The sequence below is a fragment of the Hemitrygon akajei genome, chromosome 12 (genome assembly GCF_048418815.1).
Source record: "Hemitrygon akajei chromosome 12, sHemAka1.3, whole genome shotgun sequence".
Classification (NCBI taxonomy): Eukaryota; Metazoa; Chordata; class Chondrichthyes; order Myliobatiformes; family Dasyatidae; genus Hemitrygon; species Hemitrygon akajei.
In genome coordinates this window covers 77,803,195-77,828,914 of record NC_133135.1, presented here as the reverse complement: position 1 = coordinate 77,828,914, position 25,720 = coordinate 77,803,195, and the positions used below count along the sequence as shown (strand labels likewise).

The 25,720-nt window shown below is 39.0% G+C and overlaps 1 protein-coding gene across 1 annotated transcript; it reads left to right on the top strand.

Annotated features, from left to right (window-relative positions):
• Window positions 1–725: 725 nt before the first annotated feature.
• Window positions 726–23,114, top strand: tmco1 (transmembrane and coiled-coil domains 1). The gene is made up of 7 exons (XM_073063554.1): window positions 726–910; window positions 2,030–2,107; window positions 4,471–4,530; window positions 7,534–7,580; window positions 8,806–8,873; window positions 20,157–20,301; window positions 22,590–23,114. Exons 1-7 carry the CDS (start codon window positions 841–843, stop codon window positions 22,686–22,688), a joined length of 567 nt encoding a protein of 188 aa, XP_072919655.1. The 5' UTR covers window positions 726–840; the 3' UTR covers window positions 22,689–23,114.
• Window positions 23,115–25,720: the final 2,606 nt, after the last annotated feature.

Genomic DNA, 25,720 nt, shown 5'->3' with positions numbered 1-25,720 from the left:
TTCAGTTTTGATGTTAAAGAAGGACTACCTCTTGAATTTTTGTAACTCTATTACAGTACTTAACTGGCTAGAATTGCCCCAAAAGTGAACTTTTGATTTCAAATTCCCCTAACCACGAGGCTTCGGTATATGACTTGTGACTTCATTTTGTTCGGAGGATCATGAGTTTTTGACTAGGGTAGTTACGCTTTTAAATTTAAATGCTGCTCGTTCGCTGGACATTACAGTACTCATTCAAGTTCCCCCCCCCCCCCCCATACCACTTTGATTCATGGAAATCAAGCAGCAGAACGCAGTCAATTTTTTTTTAAAGGATGTGTGTAGTGGTGATAATGGAAACAATCGCAGTTTTACTCCCCATAGGCCGAGTGATCTTCACAGAAATCAAACGCCCATTATTGACGCTTGCTACACAGCGAAGAGTAAAGGAAGGGGCCATCATACAGTCTGAATCACCAACTGTTATGCCGTCTTCTCTAACGCTCCCTACCCTGCTGAATATTTGCAGCAACAGTTCCTATTGAAATAAGCCAAATATCCCAACAACTACCTAACACCGCCATTTTATCCAAACATGGAATAATGGCTGACGCGCGTGCGCTGTCCCGCGCATGTTAATGTTCACCAAAAACAAGCTGGTTAAAATATTTTTCAGATATCCATAGGAACACAGGGGTTCATAATGCATACAGAAGAATAAAACAAAGTAGTTAAACCGGACAATAGTTTATGCCCTTCCTCCCATGAGCCACCGCGGCGCGGGCCGGTTGCCGGGATCGCTCCGTCTGACCCGGGTTTTGTCCTTGCACCCGAGTGACCGGTTCACCGTTCGCGGCCACCATGAGCACTATGTGCGCTGACACCATCCTGATCGTCTTCATCTCGGTCTGCACCGCGCTCCTGGCGGAAGGTGAGTGGCCTTCGTGCAGGCGACCAGCGCTTCGGCCCCTGCGCTGTTTGTAATGGGGGAGGGGAGGGGAGCGGAGAGCGGCTGAATGCTCTCAGATGTTGTGCGGAAACTGGAAATATTTGTAATGCAGTAAATGTTTTTCCTACTTCTGCGCAAATTCAGAGGTTGTCGAAGCCTATGGAACAGCTGGACATATTTATCAAAGAAGGGAATTTCTGGTTTGGGCATTTCAAGAGGTCATCATAGAAAAAATGAATAAATAAAGTTAATGACCATTTATTGGAACAAAAGGAGAGGTTTGGAAATCAAAAGTTTTTAATAATGGATAGAAGTGGGAGAGGATAACCCAAGCAATTTTGTGCCACTGACAAGGAAACCAAGAGAATCTTTAATAATCCTTTATTTAAATTTAAGTTTAAATGGGTAAATAAATAAACACAATGGATAAAGCAAGTCTGTTGCCTCGACTTGAGGACCTGAGTTATTAGGAAAGGTTGAATAGTCCCTGGAGCATAGGAGAATGAGGGGAGATTTGATAGAGGTATACAAAATTATGAGGGGTATAGATAGGGTAAATGCAAGCAGGTTTTTTTCCACTGAAGTTGGATGAGACTAGACCTAAAGGTCATAGGTTAAGGAGAATATGTTAAGGAACTTCTTCACCCAGTGTGATTGTGGAATGAGCTGCTGGTGGAAATGGTGACTATGTATTTGATTGCAACATTTAAGAGAAGTTTGGATATGGATAGGAGAGGTATGGCGGGCTATGGTCTAGGTATAGGTCAATGGGATTAGCCGGAATTACAGTTTGGCACGGACTACAAGAGGGCCTATCTCCATGCTGTAGTTTTCTAAGACTCCAAGAGGGGAATTTGAGTGCTTTGTGACTCTGCATGATATCAGAGCTATTCACTGAACCCTCGGAAAAACTTTAAAAGCCAGGTGAGCCAATAGCCTTTGCCTGGTCCCTGAACCTCAATAGTTGCTTTTATGTAACAGTATAAATTACTCTTACATATTGTTGGCTCTTCAGTTTAATAACTGTGGCATTTTTGAATTGTCTTTGATGTACCCTGTAGAGGAAGAAAAAATATACATATGTTCACCTTTTATTTACAGGCATCACGTGGGTGCTGGTGTACAGAACTGACAAATACAAACGGCTAAAAGCTGAAGTGGAAAAACAGAGCAAGAAGTGTAAGTATTAAACAATAAAAAATAGAAAATGCTGGGAATATACAGCAGGTTAAGCAGCATATATATGAGAGAGAGAATAACTTCTTAATTGAGGTGATTCTTCAATCAGAGGTTGATGCTTTTATTTGGAGTTAGGAAAAGTTAGAAATAAAAGTGTTTTAAATTGCAGATGAGTGGGTAGAGAGAGCAAAAGTCTAATTAAATAACTCAGAGATTGTGATGCAGTAACGGTGGTCTGAAAGAGATGGTGAAGGCTTGTCAATTGTAATTGATCGGTTTGAAAAATGATACAGGTAGGTGCTGGAGGAGGCTGCAGATGCTGGAACCTGGAGCTACAAGCGATGATCTGAGGAGAAATGTGGGTCAAGCAACATCTATGGGAAGTTGTCAATGTTTTGGGTCGAATCCTGGCATCAGAATTTATTGGAGACGAATGATAGAGGGGAGGAAAAAATGTACTGGAAATTGGAAATAAAAGATAATGCTGGAAATATCCAGCAAGTTAAGTAGATTGTCAAGGGAAAATAAATTAATATTCTAGATTTATGCTCTGTCATCAGAACTGGCCAGTTCAAAATCAGCTGTGCTGCACTTAACTACATTTTTATATTTGTATATTTTTTTTGCAGGAAATGATAGATTCATCATTTCCTGTATCTCATACCTAATGCTACTTCCCAGTTTTTCTTGCTGAAGCCTAGTTGGTAACCTTTGCTCTGTGTCACCCTGATAGCATTGTTGAGCATTGGATAGTCAGTGCTTTTGTGTTTGTAGGTACAAGCAAGTACGTTTAATGCTGGGCACTTTGCAACAGCTAATGTGCAATGTGCTAACTGTTTTGTTCAACTAATTTCATCATAGCATCACTCTACGTGAGGGCTGACGAGTAAAATTCTAAGTGCTTATATCATATCATTTAATGTTTAGTTAAATGTTTAATGTTCAGTATTTAGTTAATTCTGCAGTTACATCTGGTCTAGCATACTTTGTCAAAATGAATCTGTAAAGTTGGTTTAAGAAGTAAAAATTTTTCAGCCACCCATTCACACTAAGCCTATACAATCCCATTCTATTCCCTCTATGTTTCTGTTAACTTTTCACATGACCTTCCTCCCCCCCACCCCAGTTCCTCAGGGTCAGAATTGAACAGCCAGGGTCTTTGAAAGTTGGAGGCAGCAGTCCTTCTAGCTGTGCTACCCTAGTTCTTGGTATTTTTTATTCTGAGAAAGTGGCACCAGGATGTCTTGAATTACTGCCCTTTATGTTACTCTATGTAGTGCCAGGAGTGGCGTCACTAGCGGTGTCACTTGAAGTATCACTGTTTTAAAGGCTTCTGAGGAACTTGGAAGCTGATAGTTTTCTCACGCCATTGTTGCTCCAGGCATTCTCTGGATGGTAATATTCATGAGAGAAATGCTGCTGAACTGAATTGCCACAGTTCATCCCATAAATTATTCACAGCTGCAGTGCACTGCTAATTCAAGGCATATTCATTAACAGGGGTACCCATTTAATAAACTATTAAAATGTAAAATTCTCAGGTAAAATGCAGTTTGCTTAAATCGTGCATGATAGAGGCTTTAAATAGTGAAGATATGACATAAACACTTGGCCTCACAATCTACCTGATCATTGCACCTAATGGTCTACATGCTCTGCACTTTGTATGTACCACTGTATTTTGCATTTAGCTGTTGTTTTTCCCTTGTACTACCTTAGAGTACTTGTGTTCTGAAATGATTTTTATACACGTTCCCCCTCCCCCCACCTATAAGGAGTTTGTACGTTCTCCCCATGACTGGGTGGGTTTCTTCCAGGTGCTCCGGTTTCCCCTCACGGTCCAAAGACATACTGGTCAGTAAGTTACCGTAATTGGTCATTGTAAATAGTCCAGTGATGAGGCTAGGATTAAATCGAAGATAGCAAGGTGGCGTGGTGCAATGGGCCGGAAGGATCTACTCCACCCTATGTCTCGATCAATAAATAAATGCCTTGCAAAACAAAGTTTGTCTCTGTATCTTGGTGCATGTGACAATAATAAACCAACTAATAATAAAACCAAATAATAACAAGTTTTCAATCTCAGCCTTGCTTTTGTAGGTATATTGTTGAAATGGTGAATTTAATTCCATTCTTACTCAGAGCAATCCTAAAATTAGTGGTGAAGGAGTTAATAACATGTTTCTTTGAAAGTTTTAGGAAATTGACCTTTTAATTTTGTACTTGTGCAATATGAATATTATCTGTCAATTAACCCTGCATGGACATTAGTATTAAATAGGAACATAATGGGGGTAGTTTGATGTCCACTTAATTCAATTTCTGGTGATTATGATTTGTTTTATTATTTTCTTTCTCAACAGTAGAAAAGAAGAAAGAATCTATTACAGAATCTGCAGGGAGGCAACAAAAGAAAAAAATAGGTAATTATCAGCACAGTATCTCAAGGTGACAGTTTCACTTTTAAAGAATTTTCTTATTCAAAATATGAGAAATTTCACAAACAAAGAAAATTAGTTTGTCTTCTTACTATTCTGTGAGTGACTGTTCCTTCAGATTGTTTTCAGTGGGGTTGTACAGCAGGCAGTTTCTAATCCTAAATTGGAGGATATCAGTGCTGTGGTGTAAGGTGTTGTGCGTTTTAGAGATGCTCTTCTTCACACCACTGTTGTAACACATGGTTATTTGAGTTATGGTTGCCTTCCTGTCAACTTGAATCAATGTGGCCATTTCTCTGCAGATCTCTCTCATTAACAAGGCATTTCACCCATGGAACTTGTGTATGTGGCCTGGTTACACAACTATGTTATTAGTAAAAACGCTGGAGACAGAAACTAAGTCTCATGGTTCTTTTACTGGTAGAGTCCAAACCTGACACACACGTACAGATCAATATGCGCTTAATGGCGCGTGCAACGACATGTTACTAAAACATAAAGTAGTCCCTTATAATGTAGGCTATACAGTACACTCCTCCCCTTTTATTTTAATAGTGTATCAACTTTGTTTTGCTGGGGCACTATGCTAAACAAATATGTTTACTAGCTTTGCATATGTGGCCCTGTTAGCCACAGTTTCTGCATTCTTTGTCTTTAAACCAACAGTCCTCAGGATCATGTGACATTGTTCCTACAATGGTAACATTTCTTTCCTTCATTTCTGTTCACTGACATTATATTTGTAGCATATTCCAGAAATTTTTGTTGTATCTCTGAAGCACCCCATGCTGCTGTTTTCCAAAGATTTTGCAATGTTCAGCGCCTTTTCTAATGTAAGGTCTTTTTTACACAGGAGCTTCTGTGTGGTTTCACAGTGCATGCCACACACTAACCTGTCCCTCAATGCATCTGATAGACCTGCTCCAAATTGACAATGTTCTGATAATTTGCACAATTCAGCACAATATTCAGAAATGCTTTCATTTTTGCTCTGATTCTGTTTGTGAAATTTAAATCTTTCAGCAATGACCAGTGGTTTGGGGTTTAAATGCTGTTGGAGATTGTCTACATTATTTGCTTGAACGTTTTGTCAGCTGGCTTTTCAGGGGTTAACAAGCTCTGTAGTCGCCCTTATGTTTTTACTCCCGTAACACTGAGGCTATGTCCACACTAGACAAGATAATTTTGAAAATGCTGGTTTCGTGTAAAAACGATAGGCATCCACACTATGTGTTTTTAAAAATATCTCTATCCGCATCGAAACAGTGATTTCGGTGAATCTCCTCCTCCTGCGCATGCGCAGGACACATCTACTGAAAACAAGCAACATGTTTGGTGTCGAATCTTGCCGTAAAAGTGCGCGTTTGTGTAGTTACAGACTAGAAAAACTTAAAACGACGGACAGCTATTGGCTTTCGCACAGGAGAACTTAAAAGTTAAAAAAAAACAAATACTGGAGCATATGGAGGCAACTGACAGGGAGTTCACCGACAGATTGACCCGACTGACGGCGAACATTGAAAAACTGACGAACTCTGTTGCATTAATAAAGCACCTTGTTAAATGTGTAAAACATGTCTGCATCAGTGTTATCTTGTATTTCCATACAATGTTACGTTAGGCTGTTACACATCTATTGTCAGAGAAGTACTTGCATAAATAGGTAAACCACCTTCATATGAGCAAGGACAGAAAACAGGGCAAAGTGAGTATACTTATTTATTCAGTAAGTTATGGGTCAAAGTATTTGGTGAGTACATTTCTAACTCTTCTGGCGTCAGTTTTGTTGCTGTTTGTTCTGAAATTGTTAGGTTGCGTTCAAGAAAACAATGAAATAGCGCGCTGCTGTCTGACAGCGTTTTCAGAAGTCTCCGGTTACTCCATCCACACTGATCCGGCTAATCCGGCGTTTTCAAAAATACACACTTTGGAGAGCGTTTCTGAAAAGCTCCGGTTTCGGGGGACGAAAACGCCATTTTATTGTGGACAAAGGGTAATAACGAAGAGAAAAAACTTCGGTTACGGATTTATCTGGCGTAGTGTGGACATAACCTCAGTAAGATGCTGGCTTTCTTTTCATCATTAACACCGTTAGCATCACAATATAACTTCACTCATTCAATGTAAGTTACCCAGTTTTCAATACTACTATCGAATGCTCATCTGATCATCACCATCTTTGTTATGTTAATTTAGCCCCGTTTTTCCTTGTTTTCTGTTTTTTAGCTAGCTCCTTGCAGTCACTGCACGTTCCACTTGATTCGTGTGTCCTTTTTGCTAGCGCCACAAGGGCACTCTGTCTAGATGCACATGTTGCTCCTTTTCATCTCCCTTCTCTCTCTTCTCCGAGTGTTGTTACCAACTAAAACACGGCGTTCCGATAAGATGTAGGTTCATAATTCTCATCATCAATTTGTTGTGTACATGGCCTGGTTACACAGCTATGTTATTAATAAGAACGCTGGAGACGGGAACTAAGTTTCATAGTTCTTTTGCTGGTAGAGTCCGAACTTGACACACATGTACAGATCAATATGCACCTAATAGCGCACGCAACGATGTATTACTAAAACATAAAGTAGTCCCTTATTATAATGTAGGCTATACGGTACAGAACTGCTGCCCACTGGATGCTTTCTTTTGTTTTTCACACCATTCTCTGTAAACTTGAGAGACTTTTACACGTGAAAATCCCAAGAGATCTGCAGTTTCTGAGATACTCGTATCACCCAGTCTGTCATCAACAATCATTTCACAGTCAAAGTCACTTAGATCACATTTCTTTACCATTCTCATGTTTGGTCTGAACAACAAATGAATCTCTTGACTATGTCTGCAGGCTGTTGAGTTTCTGCCACATGATTGGCTGATTAGATATTTGCATTAATGAGCAGGTGTTCCTACTGAAGTGGCCATTGGGTGTAATAGACAAAATGGAAATATGCAGGAATCTATATATAACCCTATCCTTTTTGATGTTATTTTCAGAAAGACAAGAAGAAAAACTAAAAAATAATAATCGGGATCTTTCCATGGTAAGTTCATTTCACTTTCAAATGACAACATACAGATTATGTTGGTTCATAGAAAATGTAACTGTTTCATTTTGGAGAATATCCATCTGCACAATCTGCTAATTATACATTTTGTTTGTTTAATTCTGCTTTATTAACACTGGAAACTGTAACAGTGAATCGTAATGAAAGAAATACAGCAAGGACTCTTTGAGATTATATTCCATGTTGTAATTTAAACAGAAGCATTTTCCATATAAAAGTTGTAGGGCCCATATGTCCAAAGATAAATTGGCGCATATTTTTCCAAATATATGCCCTATTTGTGACAGATGTAACGCAGAAGTGGCTACTCTAACCCATATGTTTTGGTCACGTGTAAGTTTAAGTAATTTGTGGAGGGATGTGTTTAGAATATTATCTAAAGTTATAGATATGGATGTTCAACCTAATCCACACAGCAATTTTTGGGATTTTTCCAGAGGAAGCAAGCAAAGTGTCTGCTTCCGCCCAACATGTGATAGCTTTTTCAACTTTACTGGCTAGGGGAGCTATTTTGTTACACCGGAAAGAATCTAACTCGCCTACTGTTTTCTATTGGCTCTCCTCCATTATGTCATGTCTAAGCTTGGAGAAAATTAGAAGCCGGACATTTGATACTTCCTTTGATTTTGAACAAGTCTGGCGACCCTTTATTCAATATTTTCACATGATTTAATGTGCCTTTATTTATTTATTTTTCTTTATTCTCTTTGGAGAATATCCTTATCCATGAAGGTTCGGAGATGACTGGAAGGATGTGTTTTTTTCCCTCTTTTTTTTAAGTTTATCCTTAATTGGACTGCCCAATCTTTCTTTTTCTTTTTTCTTTTTTTCTTTCGCTTTTTTTTTCAGTTTAGTTAGTGGGGTTTTTCTTTCTCTATCAATAAAATTTCCAATCTTTTTATGATTGCTATGAGGAGTTGTAGTTTCCTTTTGACCATTGTATATATAACAGCATAATATTTTACTTATTTGATTTTGACATTATATACTTTCTGTTTTTACTATTGCTGTTTATATGTCTTTTATATTATCTACTTGTTAAACTCTTTCAATTTGTATATTCTTTATTTGAAAATCAATAAAAAAAAGATTTTAAAAAAGTTGTAATTAATCTAATCAGCGTGGAATCAGTCTCCAAACTAATATATGGTTCTTTAGAAATTACTTAATTATTTGTTAATAATTTTCATGCTTTTGTTAGGTCCGAATGAAGTCGATGTTTGCTATTGGATTCTGTTTCACTGCTTTAATGGGCATGTTTAATTCTATGTGAGTATTCCCAAAGCAAATTCCTGCTTTTGAGTTGGTAATCTTTTGTAGTTAAACAAATTGTTACAAATCTGTGTAAGGATCAGGAAACTGAGTTTTATTTGTGTATTTTTCAGAATAGACAGCCTTGGCATCGCAGAATTTTATAATAGATAACTGTTGAAGTCAGTTTCTGCTTTACTCTTTATGTTTCTCAATACTACCTTTGCAAAGTTAACTTTAGTACTCTAGGTAGCAAAATATCAGTTGATATCACTTTGCCTTGATTTGATAATTTCGTAGACAACTTGTCGACATGATATTCACTAAACTTCAGATGAGAGAGAGATCATTTATTCTAATTAATATGTAATCATTTTATTAAAAGTACAGTGGACTCCAGTTAATTGAGACACAACAGGACCAGTACATTTTGGCCCAATTAAGTGACTGCCCCAATAGGCTGAATTTTCACGGAAATAGTAAAAAGTTTTTAAAAAAAGATGTTCTACTGTTTAACTGAGTAATAATTAATGTATTTAAATGAAACGCAGTACAAATCGGAAGACTACCTCTACAGTATGATAGAACTGTGTATTAGTTCCTGATAGTCATCAGTGGAGGAAATCACCTGCCGTGTAAAGGACAAAATCAGCACGGACACCTAGTGCAGATAATGGACTGCCTTGTTACAATGCTTTAGACAATTGCATCCTCCAAATTTTCATTTTCATTGTAACATTCAGTGTTAACACTTTCAAATTATTTGTAATTCCTAACTTGCTGAAGTAATGAAATCATTTCACTTTCATTCCCGGCTGTTTCTGGCATCTCCAAGCCTGAATGCTTGAAACAGTGGTGAACAAAACAATTCTGAATTGTCTGACTGTTTATTTCTCACCAACTATCAGTGACAAAAGTCACTGCTTTTTGAACATAAGCACATGCAACTTATGCTATTTAAAAACTGTACACTCTAAGCATAGTATAGTGTCTAATGGCCATGCAACTTCACATGACTGATGCTAGTTAGAAACTGTTTGGTGACAGTCTCCTGCCCCATTTAAGTGGCATAGTATCCCAAGTAAACAAAAGGAATCCTGGCTATTTTCTCGATTTAATTTTTGTTTTTTAAGAGCTGACCCAAATAAACAGCTGCCCTGATTAACCAATTGCCCAATTAAGTGGAATCTACTGTATTCAAAATGATTGCTGCTGCTATTGGATTTATAAATGAGATTATGTTGTTATTGCTGAAAACATAAAGAATATATGCAAGCATCTGGAGTTATTGGTTTGCTTGTAGTACCCAGTGATACAGATTTATATGGACAGCAAAAACACAGGTATTTTAAGCGTCTGACTTTCAATTGCTGCAATGGCTAGTTTACAAATGTCTTTCAAATAATTATTGTGTCAGTTATGTAAGTACAGAATCATTTATATTAAAACAGTCTCAGCAACTGAGTCAGCTGCAGTGACATGTTTCAAATTTTCATTTCATCTTGCATGAGTTTGCAAAATTGAAAGGTGAGACAACCCTGATGATCATTGAATTTTTTCTAGTTATTTTCCTCTATTTGCATACTTATTCCTGGAGCTTTTGTGGCTTTAGTCCTTTCCTTTTTCATTAAATGCTGGATCATTGGGAAATAATTCTTATGATCTTGAAATGGTCCTCATTTAATATGGTATGCTTTATTACCTAAAGCCATTCTGTGTCAAACAGCCAAATATTTTACAATAGGATTCACAAATTGAAAATATTTGACTACCTCTGCAACCTGTGTAATATGGTGCAGGTTGTAAATTTCTACATGCCAATCATGTTCTGTTAATCATTATACACAGTGGGAGGCAGCCATTGGTCAGGGTCAACCATGGATGTTGCATCCTAGCTGTCTAGATACGCAAGCCAGGTCAGTGAACTATAGAGAACAAGCTGTTGCCCGTGTAGCTAGCTCCACCTCTCCATGTATCTGACGAGCCCAAAGGAACCATTTAGATTGATACAGATTAGCACGAGTGGTGTCGCAGGAGTTGCCAGTCAGTGTTGGAACTCAACATAGGACTGCCTTAGGGACTCCTGTTCTGATTTTTCCCTTGGGGTTTACTCCCAAAGCTTTCCCCATGAGTGGGTATAGTCACAAGGCAGCGGATGTTTGAGATCAGAGTGTTCCTTCTCCTAGATGAGCTGCCGACCAAGGCTGATGAGCCCCATCTGCCCAAAACAAGGTGTCGGTAACCCACCTTCACCCCTACTCCTTTCAGTAGAACCTGTTCCATCGGGCTTAGTAGCTAAGCTACATTTGATGGCCAGGAGCTGGACTTAGTTGTCAGGCTATTTGAGGTGCATGCCATTGGGAGCAATTACCAGCCTCCTCCCCCAGCTAAACAACCTTAAGTATATAGTAAATATTAGATGTCACATTTAGCTCCTGCTTTTTGTTCACCAATCCATGAAGGTTCTCCCACAGATGTAAAGGTGTAATTCACATTTATGAGCAGGAAGAAATTTAGATTGTTGTGATATTTTGAACGTGGGCTGCTGCTAAAAGTATTGATAAGTGGAAATCAGTAAATGATTCCATATCAAATTGTGTACAACAGCTTGTATGATTTAGCTTGGCTTTTAACATGAAACCCTGTTAACATGAAATAGTTGTTGCATTTAAGAACATTGTTTCATATCAGAAATAAGTTCTGAAGTTTTCTGTTGGTGACTTTGAACTTTTAACTTTTACCATTCCTAAGAGAGCAGCTATTGCAATAACTGAAACAAGAGATTCTAGTAATAGAAGTGGAAATTGCTTGGTAAGGAAATTGTGATAAAACTTCAAGGTCAAGTTCACTTATGAAGATCTTTGACCTAAATCTTAAAGTGTTTCTCTTTTCATAGATGCTGCCTGACATGCTGAGTTTTTTAAGCATATTCTGTTTTTATTTCAGGTTTTCTTTGTCTAGTTTTGACATTTAATGCCATATATTATTGCTCTCCCACACCATAATTTTTCAATGGGGCACTTTTGAACAGAAACCCATTTGGGTCAGGCATATAAATATCAAGGCTCCAAGAGCTGATCAGAGGCTGATAACCCTGCAGTGAGTGAAATGCCTCCTCATATCCTTTTCACCATCTACACAGCACAAATGAAAAGAGTGATGGAATACTTTCCACTTGTGCAGAGAGTTCAAGATAGATTGAGTGAGAACGGGTTTGGCAGACAGAGTATAACATTGGTAAATGCAAGGTCATCCACTTTGGAAGGAAATGTAGAAGATTAGGCTATTATTTAAATGAATGCAATGTGCTATTATGCAGCAGGACTTGGTACACAAATTTATTAAGTTGGCTTGCAGGTGCAGTAGGTTGTTGGACACCCAAACTCAAGTTCCAATAAATGTGTCTTTTTGGGTGCAAAATCAACTTTGCAGAGGCAGCTCAGAGCTATGAAAGACCAGTGATGGATGAACAGGACCAAGGAGTTAGAAGCCTTCGCTGACTGTAATCACTCAAGAATCTTCTATGAAGCAATCAAGGTTGTGTATGGTCCATCAAAACAAGGTACCTCACAGCTCCTGAGCAAGGACAGTACATCCATCTTTACTGAGACGTCAGAGCACGTGAAGAGATGGCAAGAACACTTCCACGAGCTGCTGAACAGACCAGGAACCATCACCGAAGAAGCACTGGGCAGAGTACACCCTCGACCCATACTGTTTGAGCTAGATGCTCCCCCTACTCTTCACAAGGTCATCAAAGCCATCAAACAGCTAAAACCCAACAAAGCACCAGGGACTGACAGTATCGCAGCCGAGATCTACCAGTATGGTGGTAACACACTGACATCATGCCTACACCAGCTGTTCACAAAGTTGTGGGGAGCTGCAGAACTACCACAAGACTTCAAAGATGCATCAATCGTGACCATCTACAAGAACAAGGGAGACAAGAGAGACGGCAACAATTACCATGGCATCTCTCTTCTGTCAGTTGCAGGAAAATGCCTCGTGAAGGTCATCCTTAGACGCTTGGTGTCCAACATCAGTGACATCATCCTTCCAAAAGCCATTGTGGTTTTCAAACAGGCTGTAGTACAGTGGACATGATCTTCTCACTGAGGCAGCTCCAAGAGAAATATGCTGAGCAGCAGAGAAGTCTCTATGTCACATTTGTTGATCTAACCAAAGTGTTTGACGCTGTTGGCAGAGATAGCCTGTGGAAGCTGCTACCAAAATTCGGTTGCCCCCCCCCCATGCCTAACCGACATCATTCGTCAGTTCCATGAAGGCATGGAAGGTTGCATCAATATGTGTGGTGAGTTGTCAGACCTATTTCCCATCAGCAACGGCGTAAAACAGGGTTGTGTTTTGGCTCCTACTCTGTTTGCACTGTTCTTCGCTGCTGTTCTTCAGGATGCCACATCAGACCTGAAATCAGGGGTCTTCCTACAAACGAGGGTTGATGGCGGCTCCTCAACCTCGCAAGGCTGAGAGCAAAAACAAAAGTCAGGGACATTGTGGCGCATGAGCTACAGTTTGCTGATGACTGTGCACTGGTTGCCCACTCTCTCGAAGACTTACAGGAGATCGCCAGTGCAGCCAAAAGCCTCAGACTGACAATCAGCCTGAAAAAGAAGGAAGTTTTGTACTAACCGGCTCCTGGCTCAAGCTACAAAGAACCAACTGTCCTCATTGATGACACTTGTCTCAATGCTAGTTTCTACCTGGGCAGCATAATAACATCCTCAGCTTCTCTGGATGTAGAGATTGAGTCAAGAACCAGAAAAGCCTGCTTTGCCTTTGGTCAGCTGAAAGATTGAGTTTGGTCACAGAACATCAGGTTGGCCACCAAGTGCAAGGTATACAGGGCCGTTGTCATATCAGCCTTGCTTTACGGATGTGAGACGTGGTGCCTATATCAGAGTCACCTACGCCAGCTTGACCAACTGCAGCAGCGTCACCTACGTCCTCTGATGAAGATCACCTGGCAAGACAAGGTCTCTAATACCGAGGTCCTCTCTTGAGCCGGAATGCCAGCAGTTTCAACCTTGGTGATGTCAGCCCAACTGCGCTGGGCAGGACATGTTGTCAGAATGCCTGACGGAAGACTGCCCAAGGACATCTTGTACGGCTAACTGTCCAGTGGTACCCGAAAACGAGGAGGCCAGCGACTATGGTACAAGGATGTTCTGCACAGGAGCCTCAAGAAAGCTGACACTGCCCCATCAAAATGGGAGGATCTGGCTCAAGATTGCTCACAGTGGAAGGACGCCATCAGAAAAGGTGTGGACGCTGCTGTGAACAAGCTCAAAGAAACAACAGAGGAATGGCACAGGAAGCGCCACAACAGAGCTTCTGCCCCTGCTGCCCCTCCAGGCCTCACCTGCCAAGTATGTGGCAAGCAGTGCCTGTCAAGGATCAGCCTGTACAGCCACTCCAGGACGCACATATCAAACCCCACTAACTGACTAAAAGGAACCATCATCAATTAAAACCAGCATATAAAGTGGAGATCCTATGGGATGGATAGCCAGAGAGAGAGAGCAGTAGGTTGTTAAGAAGGCAAATGGAATGTTGGCCTTGTTTGCTAAAGGGATTGAATTTCAAATCAGGAGGTTATGCTGCAGCTCCTCAGGGTACTGGTGAGGTTGCACATAGACTGCTGCATGCAGTTCTGGTCTCCTTTCTCAAGAATAAAAAGGGATCGTACAGAAACATAAAATAATGAAAGGCATAGATAAGATAGAGGCAGAAAAGTTTACACTGCTACGTGAGAGTAGAACTAGAGGACTTGGCCTCAATATTTGGAGGAATACTTTGAGGACTGAGATGAGGAGGAACTGCTTTTTCCAGAGAGTGAATCTGTTAAATTCTCTGCCCAGGGAAGCAGTAGAGTCTACCTCATCGAATATATTTAATACACACTTAGATAGATTTTTGCATATTGGGGGAATTGAGATATATGAGGTAAAGGCAGGTAGGTGGAGCTGAGTCTGTGACTAGATCAGCCATGATCTTATTGAGTGATGGTGCAAGGTTAACGGACAAGTGGCATGCTTCTCCTTATGTTCTTATGTTGTATGGATGATAGCAGCAGCAGGAATTCTCAAGAAGTTCAACACTACTTTGTAAAACTCAAATCTGACTGGCATCATTACTCAAGCTAAACATTCATTCCCTCTGCAGTAGTTATGTGTGTGCATCTTCAACTTGTCCTTTCTTCTCTGAGAGTATCTCCAAAGACATGGTATTTACTATCAAGAAGGACAAGAGAAGCAAATGATTGGGACACCACTGGTTGCAGGTTCCCCTCCAATTTGCATATTCAGCTGACTTGGAAGTATATTGTCTTTTTTTCCCATATCACTGGTACTGATACTTACGTGACCGGTCTAGTTGAGTTTCTTGCTTAAGGTGTCCCTGCAGGATACTTATGGTGAGATGATAGCAGTCTTGGAACTTCCAATGTAATAGCACTCTACCTTCACCAGAAGCACTGTAAGTGATTGATGACAGCAGCTAATCTCCACTTTATATGCTGGTTTTAATCGTGTCCAGATTACAAAAAATCTGGACATAATCTGGGTGTGGTCATGAACCAGAGCATCAGTAGTATCTTTATTTGATAAGCTTTAGAAAAATTAACATTTAGAGTGAGAAATGGCACAGAATCGGGACTTTCCCTAAACTGATTGTATGGAACGATGGGGTATATTTATAGTATGTTTCTTTTATTTGCTTTCTCTTAGGAGGTTGATTTGACTTTGTTTGATTTCCTATGTGATTATTTCATTTTTAGTCAAAGCTTGACGATCACGTATTAATATGAAATGACACTACCCACTCATCTGAGATTGGATATTTTCATGAGAGGACTTGACAAACTTTTGTCAAGTTTGAGATTGGATTCTCTTTGAATTTAATCTCAACATCCTATTTTAATAAGGGATTGTGAATTCAAACTCTTACACATAATGTTAACTTTAGAAAAATAATATTTCTTGTACCTTGTAAAACTTTATTTTTGTAAATTTCATTTGTATTATGCAATTGGCTTTGTTTATTCCCTTTCCTTTGCAATACTTTCACTCCTTCCTTTGCTTCCCTGTATTTTTGTAAAGTACAAGAAATAAGGACAAGAATTTACGTAAGGAAAAATGAAGTTGATTTTTTCACATTTTTTCAATACTTGATAGGTCTTCTCAAGTGTTTCTTATTTGTAGCATCAAATAAGCTCTCATCCATGTGTTGATTCTTCATGTGGCATGCTTTTGTTGTCATTGATTATATTTTCATGGGATAAATAGAATGGAATTAGCTGGCTTGCTCAGTGGTTTTCAGTTTATTTGATCACCATCGCTAGAAATTTTGAATGATCTTGTTTTCTCTTCCTGTCTTTTTGTGAACTCAGGGACATGGTGGAAAAGTAGATCAGTTAACATCAAGTAAGTTAGAATGAGGAACTCTGCAACTTCAGTCAGTGGTTCAAAACATCTTCCATTCTGAGCCACATTGTAGATCTTCCTTTATTCTCCATAACAAACAATGCCCATGTAATGTTTTGATATCAGCTGATTAATTAGTTGCCTGTTGTTCATATATGTCAGGATTTCCAAATATTTACAATAGTTGAGTATTAGTTCCTTTGAATGAATAACATGACATGTGAGAACAGTAATTAATCCCTTGTGAAAGGTGCATTGTTTGACTGTGAATTTTCGAAGTAGTTAATGCTTCAGGACAAATGACTTAAGAATAATTAGATTTTATTGCTATTATTTTTATTGTAGTATATTTGGGCTCAGATGATACAGGATCTGTGCTCCAGCTGGAGCACGGTAACAAGAAGTGTTCAACTGCATGTGCTAACCTGATCCGAATGAATCAACTCTCCATAACTGAGTCCTTCCTTAATGCATAATGGGCATTCGGTGGTGGCTTCTGATAACCTGCTTACAAAGGCTTTTGAATTACTTTATATGTCTGTAATAATCAAGGCTATTTCAAATAGCCGTAAATAATTAAATATAAAGTTCTAAACATCCAGTTGGGACCATCCTAGAAGTCCCAAAAGTTAGAAACAATCTGCTAACCATTTTACAGTCAGTGACCTCATTCAAATGAATGGAATCATACTGTGGCTGCGGTGAAGTTGGTAGATATACGCTTGGGACAGAGCAGAAGACCAGATGTGTTGACATCTGACCTCTAGTTTATTTCTGACTTTCAAAATTCAATGAACAGGAGTTGACTAGAAAGGTTGACATATAGCTGACAGTTTTCTACAGAACCACCAGATGATCTGGCCCTTTATGCAACAGTTTTTCTGAGTATGTGTGAAGTGTATCCATAGGTTCCTTCATGTTTTTGCCACAGCTATACAATTTTCAAAAACTATTTTTAATGTGTTAGTATGTTTAGAATAAGTTTGAGTGGAGAATGGTTTCTCTTTCTGTCCAAAACTGAGTTTAATAGTAACACTAATTCATTCCAGTCACAATTCTAGACTAGGTACTTCCAGTTGAGTTCAATGCCAATGTATCTGACATACTTTGAGGTTCAGAATCTTTCATCTTGCTTATGTTTAAGCCCCTTCCATTGTAACGTGGATATCAACTGTTGTCAAATATTCAGAGTTACTTGTGATTTAAAGGACACTGCTGACATGTAAACAAGGCTGATCCAAAACTGACTATAGGCCATTTAGATTCCACAATATATGCTTAAAAGTAGCACAAAATGTAAGCTTAAAGTTCAAAGTAAATTTATTACCAAAGTAGGTACTGTTTATGTTACCATTTACTACCTTGAGATTCATTTACTTGCAGCCATTTACAGGGAAAAAAAGGTATGTACAGTTTTTCCTAAAATTCTACCATAATCAGACTGACAAATAACCAAAAGAAGACACTGCAAATAAAATACAGAGGACATGAGTTGTAAAGAGTTCTTGAAAGAGAGTCTGTGTCTTGTAGATTCAGTTCAGAATAGTGGTGAGTTAAATTATCCACTTCGGTTCAGGAGCCTGATAAATGTAGAGTAATAAATTTTCCTGGACCTAGTGGTGTGGGACCTAAGCTTTGTATGCTCCTGCCCAATGTAGTAGCAAGAAGAGGGTATTACTTGGATGATGATGTATGCTGCTTTCTTGTGGTCACCTTTACGATACTTCAGTGCAGGTCCCAGGTTAGATCTTATGATATTTTAATACCAAGCAATTTGAAGCTACTGACCCTATCCACCTCTTTTCCCTTAATGAAGACCGACTCATTGACCTATGGTTTCTTCCCGTAGTCGATAATCACCACTTTGGTTTCACTGATGCTGAGCGAGAGGTGGTTGTTGTGGCACCAACCAGATTTTCAGACACCCTCCTGTGTGCCAATTCATTATCACCTTTGGTTTGTTCCGAATTCAGCCTGGTCTCATTGATAAACATAGTGGTTGTGTTTTATCATTTCTTTTAAGGGCCCAAACACTTGACCTGAAATGTTCACTCTTTTTCACACTTTAGATGCTGCCTGACATGATTTCAACTTGTATTTCTCGTAACTGTGTCATTGTTTTTTTGCTTTTAGAAGATGTTGAATGTTATAATTTTTCCAGGAGGGATTAAATTGGCATTAGCAGTTCACACACGATGTTTTAGTGTTCTGAAAAGAGACGCACTCATTTTTTTTATAACTCATTCATTCAAGGGATGTGGGCTTCATAAGCTGAACTATCTTGTAGACCATAAATATACAAACAGAATTAGGCCATTCGGCCCATTGAGTCTGCTCAATGCTTCCAACTTGGCTGATTCATTATATCTCTCAACCCCATTCTCCTGCCTTCTCTCTGTAACCTTTGATGCCCTTACTAATCAAGAACCTAATCAACCTATGTTTTAAATATACCCAAGGATTTGGCCTCTATAGCCATCTATGGCGATGAATTCTGTAGATCATTACCCTCTGGCTAAAAAAATTTTCTTCATCTCTGTTCTAAGGAGACGTCCCTCTATCCCAAGGCTGTGCTCTCTGGTCCTAGACTCCCACACTACAGGAAACGTCTTCTCCATGTCCACTTTATTCCTTTCAATATTCGATAGATTTCAGTGAGATTCACGCTCCGTTCGTTCTTCTAAACTCCAGTGTGTATAGGCTCAGAGCCAACAAACACTCCTCGTACATTAACCTTTTCATTCCCAGGATCATTTCATGAACCTGCTCTGACCCTCTCCAAAGCCAACACATCCTTTCTCAGATAAGGGACCCAAAGTTGCTCACAATATTGCAAGTGCGGTCTGATTGTAATTCCCCTTAAGATGGTGATGAGCTGCCTGCTTATACCTTGAGGTATAGTTATACCTACAATGCTTTTAGGGAAGGCAGTTCAGGATTTTGACCCATTGCTGATGAAGGAATGGTGAGGTATTTCCAGGTCAGGATAGTGTGTGCCCTTAAAGGCAACTTCCATGTGGTAGTGTCCCCATACTTTTACTGCCCTTGTCCTTCTAGCTGGTAAAGATTGTAGATTTGGAAAATGCTGCCTAAGAAATCTTGGTGAGTTGCTGCAGTGCTTCCTGTGGATGGTACAAACTGCTGCTCCTGTGTGTCGGTGGTGGTGGAGTGAATGAATGATTATGAATGGGGTACCTATCAAATGGGCTGCTATGTTCTGTGTGGTGTCTTTGAAGGTGCAATCTTCTGAGCAAGTGGAGAGTATTCCATCACACACTTCGTCAATTGTGTGCTTGGTGTACAAGCTTTGGGAAATTAGGAAGTGAGTTACTCACTGTAGGATTTTTGCCTCTCACCTGCTCTTGTAACAACATTGTAGATGTGGGTGCTCCAGTTCATATTCCAGGCACCATATTCTTGTTTTATACACCTTTAACTTTTAGTTTTATGGGTGTCTTAAATGTTTTTTAATGGTTTTATTGGTTTGAATGTCTTCTTAGTAGTAACAATATAATTCTCTTGTATTTTCTCAGTCATATGTTCTTCAATCCTTTTAATATAAGTTGTTTTATTTTATATGCATAATAACAATGAAACTTAAGTAATTATAAGTAATCATTGAAAATTTCTGATTTATCAAGTCTATGCTATGGTGTTGTGGTTTAAGTATGACTGATTAAATCACTTAATATTTGCTTTCTATCATTTTTAGATTCATAAGCTGACAAATATTATGCTAATACATGCTGGGTCTTTGATTATCTTTACTATTTTATGTGCACTAACCTTCACGTGCCTAGTCATGAAGTTATGAACTTTTTATTACCATATGTAAATTCTAGTTGTTTTCTTCTAGATTTGATGGCCGAGTGGTTGCAAAACTCCCATTTGTTCCATTGTCATACATCCAAGGATTATCCCATCGCAACCTCCTTGGAGAAGATTACACGGACTGTTCTTTCATCTTTTTGTACATTTTATGCACAATGTCAATTCGACAGGTAAGCATTGTTGACTTCAGGAATAGAAAATACAGATTAGAAATGAAACAAAATGTGGGAATTAAAGTCAATATGTAGACAGCACTAGTCCGCCAGATGCAACAGGAAAGTAAATTCTAATTGGGTATCAATCTGTAAACACACAGTTCACATAATAATTGATTTTTAATAGTTATTTCAGCGTTTGAGAGCTAATAATTAATGTAATAAAATTCTAGATGTAGAAGAAACTGTAATGCCTTTGTAATTTGGATTTTATTTTCATTTAATGTCAACTTAAATGTCATACTAATGACATCTTGGTACACTTCTGTTCTGATATGATTTGCACAACATGGTATTTCGTGTAAGGGATGGCCATTTTAAAATCAACACATTTCTCTTGAGTTTATATAACTTGAATTGTTAAAATTATACTTCACTCCTTAATTTTGACAGCATCCAGCCATCATTCACCTGCCACAATCTTCCAACTCCACCATTGTTCATGTCTGCAACCTGGTACTACCTACTTGCTTTTCTCAGTCCACCGATTGCCTTGGAATCCTTTCTTACCAGTCCCCTCCTTGTCTTTATGGTGGTCATCTTACCACTTCACTCTCTATCCTGTTGCAGGGTTTTGGCCTGAAACTCCAACTATTCCTTTCCACCCACAAATGCTGCATGACCTGTTGGGTTCCTCCAACAGAATGCTTATTGAACTAAAATTTCCCCATCTTTGTGTGTATTAATTCAGTCTTTCTTTGATTATATTTAAAAGTTTCTTGTTTTGCAGATAGAACTAAATTTATTTTTTGTCATACAAAAATATTATTTTAAAAGAAAATATTTGCAATTTTAAAACATCGTTCCCAAGTCTAGAATATCTTAAAGTGGTTTACACCCAATGAACTGCCTTTTGAAGCATCGCCATTGTAAGGAAATGACACCCAATTTGCACATAGCTAGATACCATGAGAAGCAGTACAATGAGTCTGCATTTAATTATATTTATTGAGGAACGATATTGACTCGAAAATGAGACAGAACTTCCCTGCTTTTCTAAATATAGTGGTGGAATAATTTGCATTCAGCTAGAGAGGTACCTGAAGCCATGATTTGGCATTTTTTCTGTAAAAGCTGCAATGTTGCATCAATCCTGTAAAACATGACATAGCAATTTATAGTTTTGTGCTAAAGCCTTTGAAGTGGAACTTAAAACCTTTTGGCACAAGACAAGGATGCTGTCAACTGAACTACTACTGACAAACAGTTAGTTTGCAAGCCCTTGGTTATTAGGATATGTTGTTAAGCTGAGTACAGATGTAAACAATTTTTGAAGTATTGTACACTCTATAGTATGTTTGCAAAGCCAACATGATTGATACTGTATATTAGCAAAATATTCAAATATAATTTAGTAACTTATAATTAAAAATGGATACAATTGGAGTAAATCAGAAGGGCCAACGGTCTTTGAGGGTTGTTGAAACTGGACAGAACATGTATTAAAACTGGAATGATGCAAGGCCCCTGCACAAGCATGACATGCAAATTCATGAAGCTGTGCGGTAGTGTAGCAATTAGCAAACGCTGCTACAGCACCAGCGACCCAAGGTTCAATTCTGCCACTGTCTGCAAGGCATTTGTATGTCTATCAGTGACTGTGGGTTTCCATTTCTGTTGCTTCCCACATTTCAAAGATTTACAGATGAGTAGGTTAATTGGTCATATTGGGCAGTATGGGCTTGTTGGGTGGGAAGGGCCTGTTAATGTACTCTACTTCTAAATAAAAATAGACAGCATAAATTTAATATAATTAGTAGATTAAGAGAGGCAATGAGGACCTTTTCTGATGTGAAAGAGTGGTATGAATAAGAGCTCACCCTTAAAAGGTCAAATGTCAAAACCTTATTTAAGTGGTATCTTGTATACTTGGAGAATTTTAACTTGAGGTAACAGTATAGAAAGGAGGAATGAAGTTGGGTAGCTTTTTATTTTGGACCAGCTTAAACATAATGGGCCAAATGGTCTCCACTGGTGCTGTTAGTTTTTTCATTATGCTTCTATACTAACATAGTATATAAAAATGTTTGTGCCTCTTTAATGAAATATCTTTAATTGGGTGTATCTACATTTCTAGGGAATCATTTTCACCATTAGTCTGCATAATTTTCTGAGGCCATAGTTAAGAAAGATTCAAGCGTTTGCATTGTCTTTAAGTATAATTGCTTTCATTGTTTAAATTATAGGATCTAATTATATTCAAGATATACTTGTGATTTAAAATTTTCCTTTCTGCTTCTCAGAATATTCAGAAACTACTGGGTCTGGCTCCATCCCGTGCAGCAACCAAACAGGCTGGAGGGTTCCTGGGACCACCTCCTCAAACTAGCAAATTCTCATGATGGAACTGTAAAATAGTATTGAGCATCAAATGTCAGCTGCTAAGCCTCTCCACAGCTAAAGAGTCAATTTAAATTCTTCCTCTTTCCATCAGTAAGTGAAATATCTCTTGGATGCCGGTATGTTGAAAGGCTTTTGTGTAAAATGTAAATGAAATATGATGGTTCTGGAAACAAAAAAAGATACATATATGATTTGCAGTTTAAAGTTTGTTCACATTGTTAAACAGTCTGTGCTGAAGGCAGGTAAAACTTAGAAGTTCCAAAGCATGAAGGTTATTCCTGATGTTTGCATCCTGTTTACATCAGGAGTGTGATGTACACATTGAACAAAACCATGTTTTATCTGAAACAATATTTTTTAATGCATGGACCTATCAAATGCAAGATTATTTTGTGTCAGCAATGAATAAAAATATTAATTTAAAATTCTAGTTGTGGACAGTTTTTTATTATCATAATATTAAATGAATAAAGTTAATTTTGCCTTCACATTACAGTTTGCAATGGATCCGAGCTGTTGGAAAGGTAACGAATGTCCAAAAGCCAAAAGAGATGGAAATTTAATGTGGGAGCAATACAGGCAGTATTGAGAAACAAGTGTTTTTCAAATTGTTATAGAGCTGATGAACATTTGCTCCAGTAAATTTAATATTTTTCCAGCTTCACATACAGTACTAAGAGGCTGAGCATAACATAAGTCAGCTGCAAACTTGGTATTAATTTTAATTACATAATGCATCTGAAATCTTCAGAGAAAGCTAGCCAGTATAGCTGTCTCTTAGTTTACATCTAAGAAAGTACATGTATTATTAAATTATGTATACTATATACAACATTGAGATTTTTCTCCTTACGGGCAGCCACAAAACAAAGAAATCCAATAGAATCCATTTAAAAAGATCATCAAACACCCAATGTAGAAAAAAGAACAAATCGTGCAAACAATAAGAAATAATTTAGTAACATTTTACAAAGGTGAGTTCATACCCACGAAGTCAATCATCAATGCAGCCAGTCCAGGAGCTCATTAGTTGCAGGTCACAGCACAAAGACAAATAAACCTTTCCGAATGGACGTGGCACAGTGGTTACTTCTTTTAAGGTGTTGAAGCCTCTGCAATTTTAATGGGAATGCTCCAAGAACCTGCTTTACTTGATGGGCTAGTTGACCTTCTGCTGTGTCATTGTATTTAAAAAAAACATGAGGGATTCAGATTCAGATTCTGTTTATTGTCATTTAGAAACCACAAATGCAATGCAGTTAAAAAATGAGATGACGTTCCCCCAGAATGATATCACAAAAGCATATGACAAAACAGACTACACCAGAAAATCCACGTAATGTTTGGCAATCCCCAATCCAGAGTCCGGAGAGGCTGCTGCATATTAATATTGCGCTACCGTCTAGCGCGTTCCCCGGAAAGGAGCTCCAAATCCACCAGACAAAAACAAGACCAAAAACAAAAGCTACAAGACCTGCACAAAACCACATAATTACAACATATAGTTACAACAGTGCAAACAATAGCATAATTGATAAAAAAAACAGACTATGGGCACAGTAAAAATAGTCCAAGATGTTAAAGGACTGTAAGTTCAAAAGAAATCACCACAGTTTCCACAAGTCCCCAGGGTCCCGACAGACTCACCATCCCATGCCAGCGGCAGAAGGGAATACCCCCGCTATGGACTTCCAAGGCACCGCCCGACTCAGCCTCGCAGACGCAGCACACAATGGAAGCTCCGTCAAAACCAGCCTCGCAGACACAGCACACACCGAAAGCGTCCTGAGTCCGTCGAAAGGACTCCAAGCTCCATCCTCTGATGAGCGTATTAAGACGGCCCCGCCAACGGCCATCGGTAACGTGACCCCGAGGACTGGGGGCCTGTTCTTCCCAGCAGAGTCCCGGACCTCACAGCAGCAGCAGCAACGAAGAAGGTCTTCCTGGAATTTCCCGATGTTTCTCCGTGCTTCCACGTCTGTTTTCAATCGATTATGATTGCGCACGGCACCCCACTTCACAAATAACAGATAATCAGTTCCGGAGTGGCCGCTGCAAGCTGCGTCGCGCCGCCATCTTGGATCTTAAAGGAATGAGAAGCACCTTGCTATTGTTTACATCTAATAGTATGTCACATCCTTGGCACAGGCTCCTTGTCTTTTCAGCTGGGGACTAATACATGAAGATTTAAAGGAGAATGCTTTGACAGCTAGCATAGAAAGAATCTGTGGAATGACATCCTGTAGTAATGAAATTATGAGGTTAATTTTAAAATTATACGTCTGCATATTTGTGACAGTAGAAGATCTGAAGGTATTACTTTAAAAAATTCTCTTAATTTCTTTACACACCATTGTGTTACGAATGTGCCACAGCTCTGAGGGGCCGAAGGGTGCGGGGTAGCCCCCTCCTTTGTGAGAATCGCAAGATCACTATTAAGTCAGTTCAGGGGACACAGGAAATGAGAGAAAGACATGCAAAATCCACAAAAGGGTTGGAATGTGTCCTGGCCTCCGAAAGGCGGACCCATTGATACCGGCTATTGTCTCTTGGAGACAGACTTGTGTATTGCATACTGTACTATGCATCGAAGCCCCAGGCAATGAACCGAGGAGGAGGTTGGTGGAGGGATTGCATCATCCCAACCTGATTGACACCTGAGACCCTGTGAGTCAGGATAAAAAGAGGGTCTGTGGGAACAGTCCCTCAGACGCACCAGAAGAAACGCTAGCGATCCCGTAATAGCGAAAGCCGGTGGAAGGCCACGTGCGTCCGCTTCCATTTGCCCGGAATCGGTGGCCTTTGCCACGGAAAAATGGTTTTTTAAGCTAACAACGAGGAACTCAACTCCCAACGACTCTCGAAGGATTGACATCATAAAAGGAATGGGTAAGTTTTAACCCGTCTCTCTCTCCAACCAAAGGCTGAAGCCTACAGCTTGACTGAACTAAAGTGACTTTTATATTTCCATCGGACAATACATTATCCCCTAGACAACGATAGAGCTATTTCTTAGTGATTATTATTATAC